At 47.1% G+C, this 22,918-nt stretch overlaps 1 protein-coding gene across 1 annotated transcript in view; it reads left to right on the forward strand.

Annotated features, from left to right (window-relative positions):
* The first annotated feature begins 409 nt into the window (after window positions 1–409).
* SEMA6B (semaphorin 6B) overlaps window positions 410–22,918 on the forward strand; it is a 137,211-nt gene continuing 114,702 nt past the window's right edge. Inside the window, exons 1-4 of the mRNA XM_088444070.1 lie at window positions 410–518; window positions 1,237–1,357; window positions 1,564–1,621; window positions 15,927–15,989. Coding sequence (XP_088300196.1) covers window positions 410–518; window positions 1,237–1,357; window positions 1,564–1,621; window positions 15,927–15,989 — 351 coding nt within the window. The remainder of the gene's footprint in view (window positions 519–1,236; window positions 1,358–1,563; window positions 1,622–15,926; window positions 15,990–22,918) is intronic.

Here is a 22,918-nt window from a genome sequence, read left to right on the forward strand (position 1 = left end):
ACAGAATATATACAACAAAACATACAATAAATAAAATAAACAATAAAATAATATAAACAACAGGAAAGAGGAAGCAAAAGAAACAGCCCTAGGGCCAGGGTACATCAAATCATAGAGACAAAATTATCAGTAAAGTACTGTAAACATGCAGTATAGTAACTATAGATAAACAATTTATTTTAAAACTAACGCAGGAAGGATATCTGCCTGCTTGCTGTGCAGTATTTACTAATTCTTTTATTATATGTTAAGATTAGTGCTAGGATAAGTGTCCCAAAGCCTCACAGCACTATGTAACATGTACCCACATTGGTAAAGTTTATAATGGTGTTTATTGGAAGGAACCAATGGAACCAATGTATGTTTTTTTTGTTTTTGTTTTTATAGAATTTAAACTGGTATATGTACCATGCACCTTCACACTGGGCTCTTGTGGTTTTGCCTTGTGATAATGGGAGGTATTGGAGTCTCTGTGATTCCCGAGGAAGAGGAACCAATGATCAGAGTTGGGTCTGAGTGTGAGTGTCACTCTTTTCATTTATCTCAACAATAATTGAAATGTCTTCCATTTTATTGTCTATCTTTCCACTCTTATTGATTTCTGCACTATGGGCCTGATTCGTCATGCATTGCTATTGCGATTGCAGTTGCTATTACGCACGGAGGTCTGCTGCAAAAATATGCTAATGAATGCAATTGGAAAGCCATTGCAGAGGCCAGCAGAGAGATGCCCACTACCGCTATCTCACATCTGTAATACCTTGCAGTCCTGCAAATACATCTGTAACATCGAGTAACTTTGGCTCCTCATGCAGAATTACAGCAGGTCTAACCTGCCGCAGAAACTGCAAGTCTTGTTGAACGCAGTGAGTACTCAAGCTGCATATGCCATCTCAGTGGCTAATTTATGCACGTCCAGGAAACGGCGTTCAAACGGACAGGCACACCTGCGTTTCTCTGACCACTCCCCCGTCACCACCCCTAAATGCTCACAGCCTTTCACTCACTCTGCGATGGCTTTCATTATGCTTTAGTGATCGCAAAGCAATCGCAATGCTAACTCACGCACGCGCTGTATACGCATGCACAGTATGCACCATCGACCGATCTGCGTACGCTATTACAATAGCCATCCATGCTGAATCAGGCCCAATGGCTGTTGTCTTATTTCTGTTTCTATTGTTTTATTTCTACTGTTTTTTCCTACCTCTCTCTTACTCTACTTGTTTTTCTCAGATCTCCATACATATCCTGTATTCATAGGAAATGGTCCGAGCCGAATTCCTGATAAAGAAAGAGACCATCTAAACATCCAAACGACTCTGAAGGTGAACAGGACGTTGTACATTGGGGACAGGTGAGACAGTGACATAGTAGCGTTTTTGTTGCTTTAATAACTTTCATGATTCATTCCTTTATTATTTTTCTTTATAGCAATCCCCTCATTAATTTCTGTCATTCTAATTATACATTTAATTAAGCAATATTAGTGCTGTTTGATTTATTGGTGATAGCAGTAATATTAAGGCAGGGCCATGTCAATACAATTGTCTCTACTTGCAGGGATGCGCTCTATCAAATTCTGCTGGACTCAAACAATTTAGAGTTGAAATACCAAAAGGTGAGTAGAGAATACAAACCAAAATGCATGGTTTGTAACAGTGGTTATCAACCTGGGGTATAAGTGAAAATATTTCTTTATTGGTGTGGTGAAGAGTTGGGACATCCAGGTTATAATTAGACACATAGGGACAGCAGTGTCCTAGGGATCTCTACTCCCATGCATCACAGCAGGACCCTAATAACAGGCAGGAAAATACACTGACATGATCATTGGTGGGTCCTGCATGCAGGAGGTTGGGTAGAAGATCACCTGCCAGGGGAGCGGGTCATAGGGGGAGCACAATCCTGGCTATAGGTAAGACTACAACAATCTTCCTGGCCTGAGAATCAATGGGACTCCTCTCAGAGGTGTCAGCATGACTGGCCAGCCGTGTCCCTTCCAGTATTATAAATGAAGCAGGTGATGTTCCCATCTTTTGGCCCACCTCCTTCACCAGACTGCGTGGCGATAAGTTAGGAATGGAGTTACTGCAGGATTTACAGAAGCTGAATCAGCAAATTAGTAAAAAAATAATCTGGGGAGAGCAGTGCAGCATAGTGTGTTATAATGTGAATTGGGGGAATACACAGTTTTACATATAATGTAAATTGGGGCATGCACAGTGTGGCATATAATGTGAATTGGGGCATACACAATGTGGCATATAATGTAATTTGGGGTATGCACAGTGGCATATAATGTAAATTGGCAACATGCACAGTGTGGAATATAATGTGAATTGTGGCATGCGCAGTGTGGCATATAATGTGAATTGGCAGCATGCACAGTGTGGCATATAGGGAGTGATGTATCAAACCTTAGAGAGAGATAAAGTGGAGAGAGATGAAGTACCAATCATTCTAACCATCATTTTTCAAACACAGCCTGGCATTTAGAAGCTCAAATAAGATTTAATTATGTAGGACATGTTTTTGGGATGCTCTATAGATGGAAAATGAGTTTTCCAACTTGCAGATGGGAGATACAATGTTTTATGAATATGGATTTGGAGGACATAATCAGAGACTCTCTCTCAATTAAAGCCAAATAGCGCCCTGTGCTGGCCGCTCCCTTTGCGCTGACATCATGATGTCGGGTGCATGAAGCCATTATGTCACGTGGAGGGGTGGGCTGGTAGCACCAGTTAGTGCGGCACTGATTGAAGCGTCCTGAGGACGCTCCAATCAGCGGCACAGACTACAGGGTGCCTGCTAAGAACGTCTAAAGGCTTTGCAGGCTTTGATCCTGGCTGCAGGGTGTCGGTCCAGGCACCCTACTAGTCAGAAGCAAGTACTGTGTGCAGCGGCACTGGGCGCACATCCCTAGTTACGGCCCTGCATGTGACTATATCATTACCCTATAATAATGCATGTTAATATATTTTACCAGGTTCTAGTTGGTTCAGAATAATAAATTCTGCCTAGTGTAACCTATTTAGTTCCCCCAAGATGGCTATTTCGTCTTGTACTTTCATGGGTAGGAAGTAATACTTGTACTTTTTGATACAAAATGGCTGCATCATCCCTGTATTATGGGCCTGATTAATCACGGATCGCAACTGCAACAGCGTACGCAGATCGGCCGATGGTGCGTACTGTGCATGCACCACAGTGCGTGAGTTAGCATTGCGATCGCACTGCAATCACCTATGCAGATACAAAGCCATCGCAGACCGAGGGACGGGACAGCGTTTGGGGGTGGTGACGGGGGAGTGGTTTGAGAAACGCAGGGGTGCCTTATCTGTTTGAACGCCGTTGCATTGGTTGTGCATAAATTAGCCACTGCGATGACATACGCAGCTTGTGTACTCACAGCGTGTGACGAGGTTATCAATTATAAAGTCAGAGTTGTTGTAATTGTGCATGAGGGACAGATGTAACTCGATGTTCCCGATACGCAGGGCTGCATGGTATTACAGATGTGAGATAGCGGTAGTGGGTGTCTCTATGCTGGCTGTGCAACAGCTTTGCGATTGCATTAATTAGCATATTTTCGCAGCAGATCTGTGTGCGTAACCGCAGCCGCGATTGCAATGGCGTTCCGTGATGACTCAGGCCCTATGTTCAGTGTTTTCGGTAAAGCGCCTTGAGTCTTTCTGGAGAAAAGACTCCTCCTCCTTTTGTGTAATCTATATTCTTTAAAACAAAAGAAATAGCTACATTTTATGAAATAGGCCTCAAAAATGTACGATATTTTTACATTTAAGTAAGTAAAAAACATTTTTTTTAATTCATTAAAATATTTGAAAAATATATATGATTAGGGGTGGTTCATACCACCCTGTGTCTGCAGGCCCCCATTGTAAAATGACCTCTCACCCCTATTGGCAATGGACCCCCCAGTGATAATTGCTCTCCATTAGCATTACTTCCCCTTCCCCCTAGTGGCAGTAGATTCCCATTTGTGTAACCTCTACCCCCAGTATAATAAATGCCCATTTTTGCACAAACACTCCACCCCTCCTTCCTAAGTGATAGGTGTCATTTTTTAACCATTTTAAAATTCATTGATTCCCTATGACCCTATATCATGTAATGTGTTTAGGATTGACTCACTAGTGTTAAATTCAACCTGATCCTGGCTATGGCTTAATAATTCTTTAGTAGTGTCCCACCAGAGGCTGCAGACCTATTGTAGTAGAAGTAGCTTAGTGAATGTGATCCTATCACAACCAATGGAATTGGCAATCAAACGTTGACAGCCACAACAGTTGGAACAATTAAAGCTTGCTTGAGAATTGGATCAAGAACAAAAGTCACAGAAATCCAGAAAATATTTTGTGTACCAGAGATGGGAACAATCTTATTGTCATCAGTGTCCTAGATAAGAGCGGCCACAGAGTTCAATTGCAAAGGAATATGTATTGTGAGAAACACAATGGCGTCACATGGGGGGTGCGGACCGCACACGTGTGTCAATCACCGAGGGATGACACCAAAGTGCTGGCTCCTTCTCAGTGACAGGAGTCGGGTGCTGCACTGTAGCATTACGTGCAGCACTCAGCTCCTGACATAGTGAGGGAACCGGCACTGCAAAACAGACTGGTCCCTGGGGACAGTCCGCATCTCCGTCACCCCCAGAGTGACAAAAAAGGGGGCTTGGGCTGCGAGGCCACGCCCCACCCCAAAGCCACACCCCTTTTGCTGGCACACGCACTACAAGCCCGCCCGCCTCTACCTGCATCAGGTGTCAGAACAGGTAGGGAAGCCACTGGAGAAACAGAAGTGGGACAATTATTGCTACAGGCATAAGATGCCAACAATTGTCCTTGATACACAGTACTACTACGAAGTTAAGAGACAGCTTAAGCGTTTAACCATTTAATTACATGTCAACAGCTTATTGTGTATGGGAGACATAGTGGGAGAGGGACGTCTCCCCTTTTGCTCCAGAGACATGCGACCTTTCACCAGCATTGACCACTGTTCCAGCACCTACACAGCTAACACATGCCTGAGATATCTTCCAACTGACCACCACGATCAGGACATTTGGTAGAAAGTGTCTCCAATCTTTTCTTGCAGCTTTTGCTTTACCTGTGAGCGTCTTAAGCTCAGTCGCTGCTTGGCTGGACCCTATTAGCACTTTACATCAACAAATAAGGCCAATGTTCCTAGCACTATATAAACTAGCTGTTTGGAATTTCAGATTTTGTATGTGCCAACTGTGGCACGGCATGGCAAAAAATCCAGGAATACAGGCACAAAACTTAGATTAGAGTATACCAGTTAATAGAGTAAAGTGCACAAGCTGGGTCTTTACCAGTGAATTTGTCTGTGAATGGTGAGAACAAGCCAATGCCAAAGCCGGTATTTCAGTCTGAGAACAGAGAGAGCAAGCAGGAGTCAAAGCAAGTATATCAGTCCGAGAATAGTGAGAACAAGCCAGTGTCAAAGCCACTATATTAGTATGAGAATTGTGAGAACAAACTGAAGTCAGATCCGATGTTCACAGTAGCACAAAATGCATACGTGCGAGCTGAGCCAAACACACAACATCCAGGAAGGAAGAGCAAAGCTATCAATGGCACACAAATAAAGATTTTGAGGGCTAGATAAAGGACCAATTGTCAGGATGCGGCATGGGATCGGCCTTTACTCACTGCTGTACTGTTGTCTCTAGGCTCTGAGGTGTGCAGACGCCAGTTGTAGTGGTGGGTTAGGGCTGAGGATTCTCCCCGGGGTCCGCTCGGACTTCCATGCGTGCGTCCTGACTCCTGTGTTAGCAGGCATGGGCGTATCCATGTTGGTTCATCTCACCTGGTCAGTCTCCTCCAATGGCAGCTCAGCAGTCTCCCAGCTGATCTCATGATCCAATGACCAGCTGCCTAGGGGTATTTAGGTCCGATTCCTGCAACAGGAAGTTGCTGATCAACATCGCTATATGACTGCACATAGTCATTCTTGGTGACAGCTGTGCTATGTTCCAGAGGCCGTATTGCTTCCCTCAGTGTTCCTGGCTTCCTGTGGGTCTCCAATCGCACCTCGGTGTATTTGGTCCTGTATTCATTACAAGTTCTTGGCTACCTGTGTGTCTTCAATCGCACCTCTTTGTATTCAGTCCCCGAGTTCAGAACAAGTTCTTCCTGTGTGTCTTAAGTTGTCCCATTGTGTATCCTTTCAAGTCCTCTGCCGGTGCATCCGGAGTCGCACCTTTGTGTACAAAATACACATCATCATGTACAAAGTACACACCACTGTGTACACTTTCAAAGTCATCTGCCGGTGCATCCGGAGTCTCACCTTTGTGTACAACATACACATCTTCGAGTACTATTCCAAGGTCATCTTCTGGTGCGTCCGGAGTTGCACCTTTGTTTACAAAATATACACCATTGTGTACAAAGTCTGCACCGTTGTGAGCAACTTCGTATCAACTACCGATGCATCTGGAATTACATATAGCGTACAAAATACACACTGCGGTGTACTTCATCTCCGAGCTTCTGTACAAGTTCAGTCCACACCTCCAGTGCGTCCCAAGTAGCGTCCTTGTGTACCTTTTCCTTGTGCTTCAGCACAAGTTCTGTTTATACCTCCAGTGCGCCCCAAGTGGCATCTTCGTGTAGTTGTTCCTGTGTCTCAATATAACTTCATTTCTGCACCTCCAGTACATCCCCAGAGCATCTTAGCGTATTCTGTCCCTGTGTCTCAGTACAAACCATTCCTCTGTGCTAATTCTAGTGTTCCCGGTGTTAGACGTCTCCTATATACTATCTTCTGCCACTCCCAGGTACCTGTCCAGAGGGCCCTGACCTGCTCACTTTTTGCGGAGAAAACCAAATCCCAATTGGAAGGGTCACTGGAAAAAAAAACAAGTGAGTTAGACTCCGTGCCTCGGGGCAGGTCTAGCCAAATCTGGGTTTGGCCGCAACTAGGGGACTTAGTCTGTCATCTCCGTCATTTCCATACAATCATCCTAAACCCCCCGGTTCTTAACCTCATCAGAGGTAGTCCTAGTGCCCGGACGTGACACCAATGTTCAACGTCTGTAACCCCTGAACAGGTAATCATGTGATTAGGGAACTACTACTTAAAACAACAACCATATGTGAGTAGCCAGGTTCTCTCCAGTTGCTTGTAACACCCATGACATCATGGGGGGCACCGGCCCACTGGAAAAACTCCTAATTAGGCCTATGGCCAATCCGCAACCTGTTTCAAACACCATGTTTATATTTAGTACTTTAAATTAGACCTGTAATGTCAGTTTATACTTTTCTTAGCTGCTGTAGGGAGATTTCTGCCCAGTTCTTCAAGAAGGAAAACCCTTCTTTCTTACACCATCTCTTTGCCTACAAAACTGTACACTTCCTTATTTGTCAGTTCAGTCTTCATTATTACCAATATTTTCCAAAACTGTTGGATCCCGTCTGTCCCTTCTAAAATTTTCACTATGGCACAGAAATGACAATCTGTTTGGAAGCCATGGTCCTGAGACAGATTGCACTATCTGGAGTCCCCTAATGGAATCGGTATGCAATACTGGCAGTCGGGATCCAGGCGGTCAGAATCCAAACGCCTGGATCCCGACAGGGTTAACATACTGACACGTGGTGGTCGGTATGCTAACCCTACCCCTCTTCCTACCCTAACCCTCCACCCCTAGTGCCTAAACCTAACTTCCCCCTCCCCGCACCCTAAACCTAACACTCCCCCATTAGTGCCTAACGTCCCTCCCTGGTACCTGAACCTATCCTCCCCCCCTAGTGCCTAAACCTAACCTTCCCCTCCCCCTAAACCTAATCCTTTCCCTAGTGCCTAAACCTAACCGTAACCCTCCCCCCAACCCCGTTACTTACCTTCAGCATCCCAACAGTCGGGATGCCAGCAACGGGATTCTGACCGGCGTCAGTAATGTAGGCGTCGGCATCCAGACTGCCTGGATGCCAAACACATACCTTCCATAACACCAGAAAATATCTGGACTTAATTGGATTTACCATTAAATCTATACCACAGCAGAAATTCTTACCCCAGCAATCAACACAATTAGACATATATGTAAACAATTCAAAAGCTTTTTTCACTTTACTGCTCCAAAGTATTTTATAAATAATTGAATCGAACGTTACTTCTACAAAAGCTGTTTAAGGTACATATCTATTTAATTGTATGGAGAAAGTTGCTTTATAAACATCACATCAATGTCCAAGTTCTTGCAGCTTCAGTGCTCAACTCTTTCAGTTGTATAAAGTTCTCAGTTTTTCTCCAAAAAATCTGCCCAGTTTATCCCTGAAAATGCATAAGTTAATCATGAGAGTCCAAGCACATCAAGATGGTCTTTATTACTTGTGTCACTTTGTATATGTGTCACTATTGTATGTTTAAAGGCTTTTATGACATTGGCATTTTCTGCCTAGAAATGTGCTTGTCCACAAAAGAGCAACCAGAAGTTACGTAATTTATAGGTAAAAGGACAGCTCCTCCCATCTGCCAGTGCAACAGCTGCCATTTTTCCATGGAAACTCACATACTGTGGTGCATAATTAGGAACGCCAATGGAACCGCAAATGACAGAGGATTTTGACTGTGCCTCATATTAATCATACCATCCCAACATCAGTTGTAAGATAGTGGGGCTGGCGGAAACACTGTCAGACATTGAGGTGCATATTGTGATTTCGGCATCTAAAGGGCACATCAGCAGCTGAAATTCATCGCCAACTTGTCAAGGTGTACGGTGATTACGTCATGTCACGGAAACAGGTTTGGGTTTGATGCACTCCCTTTTATAAGAACAGAACAGGCGTTCAAGATGAGCAACATCCAATCCACCACAGATTAGAATTTGTGCCACATCGGAGGTCTGATTTGCTAGGACAGATACATTAGAGCAAGTGATATTGCTGATGAACTGAACATCTCAGTGGGTACTGTGCACAACATCGTTCATGAGCAACTGGGGTACAGGAAAAAATGCTCACGCTGGGTACCGAAGCAACTCACAGAAATTTGCAAAACCAATAGGATGGCATTGTCTCTTATACACTTTAAGCTGTACCATGGAGAAGGGAGTGCACTTCCTGCAGTGTATTGCTACAGGTGATGAAATGTGGGTGCATCATGTGACACCGGAGACGAAGCTAGCATCCATGACATGAAAACACGTATGGTCCTCACCTTCAAAGGGATGCAAAACGACTCCATCAGCAAAGAAGGTCATGGCGACCGTGTTTTGGGACCACAAGTCCTGGCTTTAGGTGCATGACACTGATTTCTTCGATGCCAGGATTGGTGTACCATTGTAACAAATGCTTAGACAAGTATGGGGATTATGTGGAAAAATAAATTGTACCTAGGCCATACTATTGATTATACGTATATGTACGAATTTGAACAAATTTGCGCAATGGGAGGTCTTATTACCTCATTTATTGAACCACCCTCATATTATGGAATACAGGGCCTGATTCAGACCCGCTCGCGAGTGCTTAGCTCTCGCAAGCAGGTCGATGGCTGTGGCGTGTGCACTAAGCGTGTGCGAGCCCCGGAGCGAGCGAGAAATCACTCGCTCCGGTGCTCACATCCTAAAGGGGGCGGCTGTCGATGTTGATCGACAGCTCGCCCTGTTTGGTAGGGGCGGGTGGGGGTGGCTGGCCAAACTGAGGCGTTCCCGAAGGAACGCCTGCCGTTTGGGGGCGGCCCTACTGACATCACGAGTCTATAAGAGCCGGAAGCTCACTGGGGCTTGCAGCAGACGAGACCCTACCACAAGGGTCTCATCGCAAGCCCGATGGTCGCGACCAACGCGACCATCACCTGGCCACTCGCAAAAGCTGTGGGTGGTCACCCACAGCTTAGCGAGTGGCCAGGAGGCCAGCTCTGAATCATTGCCTTGGTTTCTACCTATTAGAGCTTAGAGACGAGTCTACATAAGATACACTAAAGTGTGCACTGTCCCAGCATAATTTGATTCTCTTGTCCAAAAATGCAAACCTTCAATCCTATCCTCGGTACTGGGGGTCTGTATTGTATACTTGTCTGTTAAATGTGGCACCATTTATAATGAGTGAATAGAGTCTTTGCAGGGCCGGCTCCAGTAGGAGTCGCGTCCTGTGCCGAACAAGATGGAGGCGACCACGACTGGAAAGGGGATGTGGCCTAATTAACATAGACCTCACCCCCTAAATGACGTTATTTGGGGGCGTGCCTGAAAAGTAGGACTGTACAGCTGAAATCGGGATGGTTGGGTGGGGTGCGCCCTCTATGGGGTGGCACCTTTGTTTGACCGCACTGATCGAACATGCCTCGAGCCGGCCCTGAGTCTTTGCATGTGCCACATGTCCTAGCTCTATAGTGCCACTATTGTTGGGGTGGCTACAATTTCCCTACTCCTTGGAAGAATCCAACTGTCAGTAGACTCCTGTGGGTTGATGTATCAAGCAAAGAAAAGAGTGGAGAAGTGGACCAGTAGAGAAGTTGCCCAGAGCAACCAATCAGCTTCAAGGTAGCATTTGTCAAGTACATTCTATAAAATGATAGCCAGAAGCTGGCTGGTTGCTATAATCAAATTATCCACTGGTCCACTTCTCCTATGTTTTCACTGTTTGATACAGCAACTGTTGCCTCTACTAGTAGTGAGGGTTGTAGATGGCATGGACAAATCAATGCTATTGACAAACAAATCAATGGTAATGCTGCCAAATATCTCCTATAGGTGTGCACCACCGATTTGATGATCTGAGCTGCAATATGAGATTGTTCTAGTTTGTACCATGCGCAACAGCACAGTGAGATAGGACTAATCCAGGCAGGTTGTGGTCCATTGCAATTTTCTGCTATCCTTTAAGGCCCCATGATATGAAGTATCAGAAAGCATCTGTGGCCTCAATTTTATCTCATGTCCTGCTGCAAGTGTTCCCTGGCTGCTGTTGCAGAAATGCAGCTAATGCAACAACTCATACATAGTATTTGTTAGGGGTGAACATTTATATTTGCTTCTCCACAAAGGAACATTCTCAAGTCCCAGGATTTCAAAGTGCCATTGACCCATCCCATTCTCTACACTCAATGCTGCTCCACTCAATACATAGGAAATACTGGTAGATTACACAGTCCAGAACGAGAATTATTAACTGGACTGGTTCCCATACCTTCTGCCAATCATTATTTTATCAAATGCATGGCTGACTATGTATTGTGATGTGTGTGATGCATATTAGCATATGCCTACAAGTTGGTAGGTGCATAGTGGATGTGAACAATGAGGTTAGTCCACACGTTGATTCCAAACCAGAGTAGGTTTTGATTCCGATAATAGGATACAGGTGATAGAAGATAAACAGCAGTCATTACGATCAGGGGCGCCGAGAGGGGGGCGGAGCGGGTACTAATTACGCGGGCTCGGGCTTGCTGGAGGGTCCCGGCGGGGGCACACACGCTGCTGTGTGCTGGGCTGCACTGGGAGACTGCTGTGGCTGCTGCTTAGCAACTGCGAGCAGTCTCCTATGCCTGTGGGGGGAGCGATCACACTGATCATGCCCCCACTGGCTATGCGCCGGGCTGAGGGGCTCACAGCAACACCCTCCCCGGCGCGCAGCGCCGCTACAAAAAATTATTTTTTCTCCTACCCTTTACCCGGGCCCGGCTATCGGCGCGCTTGATTACGATAAGGTACTACAGGTTGAGTCTCCCATATCCAAATATTCCGAAATACGGAATATTCCGAAATAAGGAATATTTTTAGCATAACTGAGATAGTGAAACCTTTGCTTTTTGATGGTCCAATGTACACAAACTTTGTTTAAGGCACAAAATTATTAAAACTATTGTATAAAATTACCTTCAGGCTGTGTGTATAAAGGTGTATATGAAACATAATTGCATTTCATATATGTACACAAACTTTGTTTGAGCCACAAAATTATTGAAAATATTGTAGAAAATTATCTGCAGGCTGTGTGTATAAGGTGTATATGAATCATAAATGCATTCTGTGATTAGATTTGGGGCCCATTCCCAAGAAATGTAATTATTTTATGTAGACATTCCAAAATACGGAATATTTCCGATATCCAAAATACCACTGATCCCAAGCATTATGGATTTGGGAGACTCAACCTGTAATCACTCTTGGGCTGTACAGCACTGCGAGGCTCCAGTGCACACAATGACAGGCTTTGGCACATGCAGAACCTTCTGTAGAGCCAAGAAAACAAATCTTGCACCTGCAGTCTGATTGGGTTGATCTTTAAGTCTGGTGACTCAGATATGTGAGGAGTCATGCACTATAGATAAATGATATTATTGTGTCTGATGAGTCATACACAGACATGTGATGTTATTGAGTCAGATGAGTCATATACAGTCAAGAGATTTGTAGTGTTTAACAATTTAACTACATTTCAACACCCCCCCTCGCTTAGAGATGTTTCTTGTTACGAGTTCTAAATGTCTCACACTTTCTCAAAACTTGCTATAATAAAAGCATCAAGCAATAATAATAAACCTAATTAATTATCACATTTCAGTCCAAATTTTTCACAAAATGCAGTCAGTGCTTGTGATGTATGTCCTTTAGGTAATAGATCGGCAGTATTTTGCTCTCTCATAATTTAGATCACAATTACTTGTCCAACTTATCGCTGCACCTGTGAATTCAACTAGTTAGCCAATATGTTGTCTTCATCTGCATCATAGAATATTTAAAGTTTTAGGGATCTATTTACTAAGCCGTGGATGGAGAGAAGGTGAATGGAGATAAAGTACCAGCCAATCAGCTCCTGTCATTTTTGTGACATGGCAGTTAGGAGCTGATTGGCTGGTACTTTATCTCCGTACACTTTATCTCTATCCAAGGCTTATTAAATAGACCCCTCTGTGTTTGAAAACATAAGTTTTAATGGGCTAGTACCCTTTAGGTATCTCAAGATTCTCATACCTGCTAACCAATGCTGTTTCCAGGATTCAGTGAAATCCCGCTAATGCGACTCACTGCATGTGTAATGTCCAGACGACCTCCAACACTTGCATACATCATACTCCCAATTGCTCTCTGGTATGGGATAGCTCTCATCTCCTCTATTTCAGATTCTGAAGTTGATGACATGCTTCTAGTTAGATTTGTACCTTGACTGGAGTATACACTGGATTTGCATCTGACATACCATATTTCATTAGGACAGTTTCAATATAGTTTTGCTGATTTATACTGATAGTTCCAGCTTTTAGATTTTGCTAAATCCTTAAACCAAGCAGGTGATTTGCAGGACCTAGGCTTTTCAATTTAAAATTTTCTCCTATAAGTCTCTGTACATTTTAAATGTGACTTTCTTGACCAGCTAGTAGCAAATCATCCACGTGCACAACAATAAGCTTTCTTTCTGGAAACAATGGGGTCTATTTACTAAACAGTGTTAGGAGACAGAGTTAAAAGTGATAAGAAAGTGATAAGGTGCCAGCCAATCAGCTCCCAACTGTCATCTCACAGGCTGTGTTTGAAAACTGACAGTTGGGAGCTGAGTGGCTGCCACCTTATCACTTTCTTATCACTTTTCCCTCTGTCTCCTAACACTGCTCTGGTGGCTTCATAATGATGTATTCAGCTAGTTCACCAGTAAGAATCAAAATCTAGATGGTATAATAGCAACTTGCGACCTGTTTCCAACTTATCCCAGGTTTGGGTTGAGATCTCTTTCTCTCCTGAGATGAAGTCTGGAATTATATAGTTTTCCTGAGACAGACCTCTTGTCCATCTCAATTATTATGATCTCAAATATTGTAGCTTTATTTAAAGTTTTTTTTTTGACCCGGGACCATCATCTATTAACGTTGTCAGGACTGTGGAACTGATTCAGCATGGATCTCAATTGCAACCGTGTACGCAGATTGGCCAATGGTGCGTACTGCGTATGCACCACAGTGCGCGTACACAGCTACAGCATTGAGATCGTGATCATGCACACACATAGAAAGCAATCGCAGAGTGAGTGACGGGATGTCAGCGTTTGGGGGTTGTGATGGGGGAGTGGTCAGAGAAACACAGGCATGCCTGTCCGTTTGAACATCGTTTCCAGGGCGTGCATAAATTAGCCACTGCGACGGCATACGCAGCTTGAGTATTCCCTGCGCGCAACGAGACTTGCAATTTCTGAGACAGGTCAGAGATGCTGTAATTCTGCATGAGGAGACGATGTTACTCGAAGTTACCAATGTATATGCAGGACTGCAAGGTATTACAGATGTGAGAAAGCAGTAGTGGGCATCTCTATGCTGGCTGAGCAGTTGCAATCATTAACATATTTTCGCAGCAGAACTGCGTGCGATTACGCAGCCGCGATCGCAATAGTGATCCGTGCTGAATCCGTATTTCATCTAAGATCTTGTGAATTGCCAATACCATCAGGGTGAGATCGAATTTGCTTTGGTTGACATCTATTTTTATGATTGTTTCTGCTGGAACTCTTGATACACTGTGTAAAGTCTTCAATCCGTGCTGTAGGGTAACATTGGCCACTATGGGTCTGATTCAGATATGTACGCTAATGCCACCGCTGCTGTGAATATGTACGTAGCGTCTGTGCGAAAATATGCAAATGTCGTAGCCGGCGAGATTTGTATTGGGTTACCCATCGGTGGTTTCACAAATCCAGGCAACTGCGTATAAAGGCACAGCATCGGTAGCAGATCAGTCAATTATCAGTGACCACTAGAACTGAGATACTGGTGCCATGTATAACTGCGTACGGGATAGCAATCTCAGTCTGCAACATGCTCCCAAAATGGTCGCAACACATCCGGGTTTTCGTCACCACTCCTCTGGTACCTTCCCCAAATGCTCCCTGTGTATAGTGTAAACAAAAGTGTAAAAAGCAGGGGAAAAAAAATGGTGTTTGGTTCCCCCCCAAAAGCATAACCAGCCTCAGGCTCTGTGAGCCAGTCCTGGTTTAAAAAAATACTGGGGACAAAATGTGTCTCTAGTATTTCATTAACCAGCACTGGGCTCTGAGAGCCGATCCTGGTTTCAAAAATATGGTGAAAAATGGCATGGGGTTCCCCGTATTTTTAAAGCCACCACCAGGCTCCACTACCCGGAGTGTAAATCCACAGTCAGGGGACCCTTTCGCTGGGTCCCCTGGCCAAAGCATTAAAACCCCTAACTAGTCAGCCCAGACCAGGGATCCCAGGGGGGTAGCCCAGGCCAGGACCTCTTCCCTGTACCCCTGGCCGGTGGGTGCAGGGGTAATAGTCATAATAATAAATGTGTAATTGTTTTTTACAGTGGGAATACAGGTCCCAGCATGCCTGTACTTTGGCACTTGTAGAAATACAAGTGCCAGCAGGCGGCCGGCACTGTGTGTTGGCCAATGAGCGGCCTGGCTGTTGATTAACAGCCAGGCCACTCACAGCCAATCAGCGGTCATTTACTTTAGTAGCGGCATTTGATTGGCGGTCGGCCTGGCAAGTGCAGGAAACCTTTTAGGTTTTATCACTTGCCGGGGAACTAGGCTGGGTTTGCCTTTAAAATGATTGCCACCTTAAAAATACTGGAGTACTCTTAGGAGTTCGCAGCAGCTCGCAACCTATTACATAAGCCCCATGCTGTCTACACTCATGGTCACTTTAGACTATTTTGGTTTAGACACAGATACCATAATTACCTTACACAAATATTGTATCAATTAGCTATATGTCTACCCCAGCTCTAATTAGCATGTTGCCTAACTACAAAACTTGATGTGATCCTTATAAAGGCACCCAAAATGTCATGGTGATTTCTAGGGTCACCAATCTTTATAAACTTTTGTCTTTCAGTGTTCCTCTCTGCCTATCCTTATTCAGTAGTAATACATCATTTGTTTTACTTTTCTTTTTTCCCACAGAAATTTATCTGGAAATCAAACCATCAGGATATAAATGTGTGTCAAATGAAAGGAAAACAGGAGGTAGGAAGGCTACAGAAACTAGCATCTGCATCTGTGGTGTCTCTTCACACCCCAACTATGCTATGTATTCATGAACTGCAAACCTCTTACACTTTACTATGTTATATGATATTCTGTATACAGTGGCAATCACGTTTACCCTTTTGGTATTGCTTAGCTACCAGGTCATAGCTACACCCACGAGATGGAATATGAGGAACAGTTTGTAATTAATAAGTATGGAAATTAGAATAATAAAGAGACTCAACTGTCCTTCACTGAAAAAATCAGAAACAATATTGGAAATCAGGGTTTTGTTTGCTGAACAGGGATGAAACTACAAAAAATAAGAGCACACCCAAGATATTTCCTCAGATCTATTGCCTTTCCACAGGATATAATATAACAATTTGATTCTATGGGGGCAGCAGTACAACACATTTTAAATCTATTATTAAGGCTATTGATGAGACATAAAAAAAATAGTTAAAAATAAGTATACACTATTAACATGGATTTTTAAACTGGTACAACAAGAACAAGTATTAGCACAAATCTAAAACTACCAACTGTGCAGATATATTTATCTTCCTGTATATATACAGTATATTATTTTCTACTTCAGGGTCCATAGGGTATCCACAGGATACCTTGGGGTATAGGTGTGACGTCAGTCGCAGGGCACCAAAGAGTTAAGCTTTCAGCCTCCCAGGATGCACTAGGTCCCCCTCCTATACCCCGCCCCCGGGCCAAGGCACCTCAGTTTAGTTTGGTGCCCGGCCGGAGTCGGGTGCACCTGTTGGAGTGGGGGCTAGAAGAGCCCCTGAAGCTTATTCTTCATGCAGCTGTGGCTGCACATCTGGATGAACAGCATGGACAGTCAGTCCTGACGTCCATGCTGTCTTCCCTACACCCCGCCGGTACCAGAACGCCGGTACTGATCCGGGGATGCTGGTGGGCGTCTGGGGTCACAGCTAGCGGTGACCCCAGATGCTCCGGACCATGGCCGGATTCAAGGGGGACAGAGGTAAGCAGCGGGGTCCCGCGGTGGGTCCCCGCTGATCACATGGTCCTAAGTCCCCAGGCAGGGGGCTCCCTGGGGACTGGCTGCAGCGTGGAGCCAGGCGACCAACCTGCGCTTCCACTACCCCCTGGGACAGCGGACCGCAGCAGAGCGGTAGCGCTGCGGCGTCCCAGGGGTTAAATGCATGCCAGGGGAGCGCGCCTTCCCTGTCTCACAGCCGGCGCCTCCCCCGCTGCACACAGCCCTCTCTGCATGCTGCCGACTGGTCCTGTGGCAGCGCTCCTCCCCCAGGCCAGCCTCCTCTCTGCTCCTCGGCGGCCATCTTCTCCAGAACGCATGGTGAACGCTGCTGGAAGCGCTGGACGGAAGCATCGTGGTCTGGGTCCCCCCGCATACCTCTCCTCCGCTGTGGTCAGGTCTGTGTATGCAGCGCTGTGTCCTACCAGGCCCTGTGTCTGTGTAGTTGAGTGATCAGCGCTGTTAGTGCAGGAATTGTTATTTTTCTGCATTGTATGTGACTGTGCTAGCGCTGCTGCCTGTAATCTTTTCTTCTCTAAACTGTCAGCTTTATTACTGTCCCTGTTCTTTCTGCTAAAGCCCTTGCGGTGCGGTGCTGCAGGGTGGTCTCTCGCCTATTTAATACTTAATTGGTGAGAGAGGTCACATACGTGGTGCCATCATGTCTGAAAGTGATTTTCCCCTCCGGCTACAGTGTACCACGTGCAAAGTACCGTTAGCGGAGGGGGAGGGTAGCGCGGAGGGCCTTTGCCGGCAGTGTTTGTCCATGGCGCGGCCTATTACGGTTACAGCACCGGTACAGGAGCCGCCCTGGGCTTGTTTCGCTCAGGCGTTAACAGCTTTAGTGGGCCAGTTAGCTCCGCAGCCCGCGTTTACTCCGATGGGTTTGTCCCAGCAGTCTGTGGTGTCGTCACCCATGCAGGGGTTCCCACGACAATTGGTGGTACCCCACAGTCTCCCTATTTCCCCGCTCCCGGGTTCTCAGGAGCCAGCGTGGGTTAACTCCCTGACAAGTTCTGTACAGCACTTGTCGGATGTGTTGCAAGGGGAGTCTGTGATGCGGTCTCATAAAAGGCCGGTGGCGTCTCTGTCCGCTCCTTATGAGGATGACGAAGGGACGTCTGATGATGGGGAGATTCTAGATCCTTACGATCAGGAACCTCTCCATACTAAGGACGCTGATGCTAAGTCCAAAGTATATATTCCTGGACTTATTCGGGCGGTCCGCACAGCCTTGGTGATTGAGGACGAAGTTCCCCCAGCGGCTAAATCTAAGTATGCCTTTTTCAAAGATGTGAAGGGCGATGCCACAGTCTTTCCTCTTTCGGGTCAGTTGGTGGACCATTTAGAGGAGGCGTGGAAACAACCTGGCAAAAGATACCAGCCGCAGAGACGCCTGGCGGTGGCTTATCCGTTCGCGGATAATTATTTTGCTAAGTGGGAATCCCCTCCACAGGTGGATTCTCACGTGACCCGTCTTGTCCGTAGTGCCACATTGCCGATGCCATCCATGTCCTCCCTTAAGGATGCTACGGACCGCAAGGTAGAAATCTGCCTGAAGTCCGCTTATTCCCTTGCAGGGGGGGCAGCACGGCCGGCTATGGCCATTTGCTGGGTTGCCAGAGCGATGGAGCGCTGGGCGGATTCATTAGAGGCTTCTTTTGAATCCGACTGTCCGGCCGATCAGGCGGAGTTGATTGGCAATCTCCGTGATTCGGCCACCTACATCAACGAGGCGGCTCTAGACATTAGTACTCTGGTGTCTAGAATTTCTTCAGCAGCGGTAGCTGCTCGTCGCACCTTGTGGCTGCGATCCTGGAAGGCGGACGCAGATTCCAAGAAAGGTCTGGAAGCGTTGCCGTTTACCGGAGAAGTTCTCTTCGGTCCGGATCTGGATAAGATTGTGGCCACGCTGGCGGCAGCCAAATCTGCCTGTCTCCCGTCGGCCGCTGCTCCTTCTGGTTCGGGACCATCGTCCTTTCGGTCATCTAGGGCCCAGGGCAGGCCCAAACCACAGTCGTTTCCTCGACAGGCTGGCCCTAAGAAATCGGTCAAGCCCCGGAAGCAGGCATGGAGTACCAGACGTCCGGCCCCCAAGCCAGATGACAAGCCTGCGGCCTGACGGTCCGGGCCTCCCTTTGGGGGATCCCAGGGTGGGAGGCCGCCTGCTACAGTTCGCCCAGTGTTGGTCGACCACTACGACAGACACTTGGGTTCTGGAGGTGGTTTCCCACGGATACGCCCTCTCCTTCCGGCACAGACCCCCGGCTCGCTTCTTCACCACGGGTCTCCCATCAGACCGGAACAAGGCTACGGAGCTGCGGAAGGTATTGCACACTATGCTCCAGGCTGGAGTTATAGTGGCGGTTCCATTCTCCCAGAGGGGCCAGGGTTTCTATTCAAATCTATTTTTGGTACAGAAACCCAATGGGTCATATCGTCCGATACTCAACCTCAAAGCACTCAACAAGTCTTTGCGGGTCCCGAAGTTTCGGATGGAGACCCTACGGTCCATCATTCTGGCGCTGGAACCTGGGGACTACTTGGTGTCATTGGACATACAGGACGCTTACCTGCATGTCCCTATTCTTTGGCGCCATCAACAGTTCCTCAGGTTTGCAATCAGCAGCGACCACTTCCAGTTTCGGGCGTTACCTTTTGGCCTGGCAACAGCACCACGTGTTTTCACCAAGGTGATGGCGGTCATGGCGGCTTCTCTGCGGCTGCAGGGAGTCCGCATGTTGCCGTATTTGGACGACCTGTTATTGGTGGCAGGATCTCCAGAGCTCCTGTTACGCCACTTGGACCTGACCATTGCACTGCTGCAACGGCACGGCTGGCTAATCAACTGGCAGAAGTCCACTCTAATCCCGTCTCGGAGGATTCTGCATCTTGGAGCCTTATTGGACTCGGGACAGCAAAGGATCTTCGTGACGGAGGACAAGATCTCTGCTTTACAGTCAAGGGTGCGCAGTTGTCTGCACAGCCGCCGGGTGTCCTTACACTCGGCGATGAGGTTACTGGGCTCCATGGTGTCGGTGTTCGACATGGTGGAATACGCCCAGTTTCACTCCAGACCTCTGCAGCACCTGATCCTGTCCAAGTGGAACGGGCTGACTCAGTCTCTGAAGTCCCAGACGATTGTGCTCACCCAGGAGGTTCGCCTGTCCCTTACGTGGTGGTTACAGACGACCCACCTCAACAAGGGACGTCCGTTCTGGGTTCCAAATTGGGTCCTGTTGACAACGGACGCCAGTCTTCGGGGCTGGGGAGCAGTTTCAGGTCCACACTTGTTCCAGGGCAGGTGGACGCCGACAGAAGCGGAGCTTCCAATAAATATCTTGGAACTCCGTGCGGTCTTCAATGCTCTCCAGCAGGCACAGCGGTTTCTCCAGGGTCGCCCGGTGCAGGTCCAGTCGGACAACGCTACCACCGTGGCCTACATAAACAGGCAAGGAGGAACTCGCAGTCGGGCGGCTCTCGTAGAGGTCTCTCGGATCCTGGTTTGGGCGGAGCGCAATCTTCCGGCCATATCAGCGGTCTTCATCCCGGGAGTGCTCAATTGGGAGGCGGACTTTCTAAGTCGCCAGGACGTTCATCCGGGGGAATGGTCCCTGCACCCGGACGTTTTTCAACTACTGGTGGACAGGTGGGGTCTTCCAGAAATCGACCTCATGGCGTCCCGGCACAACAACAAGTTGCCGGTGTACGGGTCTCGCACAAGAGACAAAGGGGCGTCTCTGGTGGATGCTCTGTCCGTCCGGTGGACGTTCCGGTTCGCATACCTGTTCCCTCCGGTCTCCCTTCTTCCACGGGTAATCCGGAAATTCAAACAGGAAGGAGGGACGCTCCTGTTGATAGCTCCCGCGTGGCCCAGACGGCACTGGTTCTCAGACCTTCAGGGTCTGTCCGTGGACATTCCTCTGCGGTTGCCGCTACGACCGGACCTTCTGTCTCAGGGTCCTTGCCTTCACCCGGACCTGACTCGGCTGTCTTTGACGGCGTGGCTGTTGAGACGGCCATGCTGAGGTCCCGGGGGTTTTCCAGCTCTGTGGTGCGTACCATGTTACGAGCTCGGAAACCGTCTTCCGCGAGGATATACCATCGCGTGTGGCATACGTTCTTCCAGTGGTGTCGACCGAGAGGTTATGCACCGCGGGAGTTTCGTCTGTCTCGGATTCTCGCCTTCCTGCAAGCGGGACTAGATCATGGGCTTCGCCTTGCTTCTTTGAAGGTACAGGTTTCGGCCCTATCTGTCTGGTTTCACCGTAGGATTGCTACAATCCCGGATGTGCGCACCTTTATGCAGGGTGTTCTCCGCATTCAGCCGCCCTTTGTTCCACCTGTGGCGCCTTGGGATTTGGCTGTGGTCCTGAGGGCTCTCCAAGGACCGCCGTTTGAACCACTGGGCTCAGTGGATCTTAAATGGCTAACAGCTAAGACTGTTTTCCTTCTGGCCATTGCTTCGGCCAGACGTGTTTCTGAGTTAGGGGCTCTTTCTTGTAGACCCCCTTTCTTGGTTTTTTATGGGAACAGGGCAGTGCTCCGCACTCGGCCCGAGTTTCTTCCCAAAGTTATTTCCCAGTTTCATATTAACGAGGAAATAGTTGTTCCGGCCTTTAACTCACCGGGTCTTTCCGTGGGTGAGGCCTCATTGGATGTTGTGCGGGCCTTAAGGACTTATGTTGACCGCACTTCTTCGTTTAGGAAGTCGGACGCTTTGTTTGTCCTCTTTGGCTTCCGTAAAAAGGGTTGGCCTGCTTCAAAGCAAACTTTGGCAGCCTGGATCCGTATGGCTATTTCTGAAGCTTATCTTCATGAAGGCCTACCGGTCCCTCCTTCTCTGAAGGCTCATTCCACTAGGTCTGTGGGTCCTTCGTGGGCAGCTCGACGTGGTGCCTCGGCAGTTCAGATCTGCAAGGCTGCTACGTGGTCTTCTGTCCATACCTTCGTGAGGTATTACAGGTTTGACACCTTCGCCTCTCAGGATGCTTCCTTCGGGCGGCGGATTCTCCTTTCTGCACAGGAGCGTCCCCACCCTTAAAGGATACTGCTTTGGGACATCCCCAAGGTATCCTGTGGATACCCTATGGACCCTGAAGTAGAAAATATGAGATATGGTAAGAACTTACCCTTGTTATCTCTATTTCTACGAAGTCCATAGGGTTCCACAGGACTCCCGCCCTGTCGCACCTGTGCTGCAGATGGGCTTTGCTCTGGTCACCGGTTTTCCGTCTCCCTCTGGTGAGAATGTGATTCTTGTATGTGTCCAGATCTTTGTTCTCTCTCTTCCTTCTCCTCCTCCGGCCTATGGCTTGGTAACTAACTGAGGTGCCTTGGCCCGGGGGCGGGGTATAGGAGGGGGACCTAGTGCATCCTGGGAGGCTGAAAGCTTAACTCTTTGGTGCCCTGCGACTGACGTCACACCTATACCCCAAGGTATCCTGTGGAACCCTATGGACTTCGTAGAAATAGAGATAACAAGGGTAAGTTCTTACCATATCTCATATTATTTTCTTCAATTATTGTCACTGCATGCAGTCTATGTAAAAAGCCTTGAAGAGAGATAAAGTGGATGGAGATAAAGAACCAAGCAATCAGCTCCTGTCATTTTTCAAACACAGCCAGTTAAGAGCTGATTGGTAGATACTTTATCTCAATCCACTTTATCTCTCTCCAAGGCTTAGTACATAGACCCCTTGGAGTATTGGAGAAGGAATTACATTATTTCAAAGCTGCTGCAGAATATGAAGTTTCTGGCCAACCAACAGAATTTGAGAATGGTACGTCTGCTTCTGAAATCATATACATAGATGCCTTAGTACTTTACTCCTCACAAAGGGATATGACTCCCTGCCTTAAATACAGTATCAATATGTGTGTATATTGTGGCAGTATCACCAGAGGT

This window comes from Taudactylus pleione, unplaced genomic scaffold (assembly GCF_031769625.1).
Source record: "Taudactylus pleione unplaced genomic scaffold, aTauple2 ptg000347l, whole genome shotgun sequence".
Classification (NCBI taxonomy): domain Eukaryota; kingdom Metazoa; phylum Chordata; class Amphibia; order Anura; family Myobatrachidae; genus Taudactylus; species Taudactylus pleione.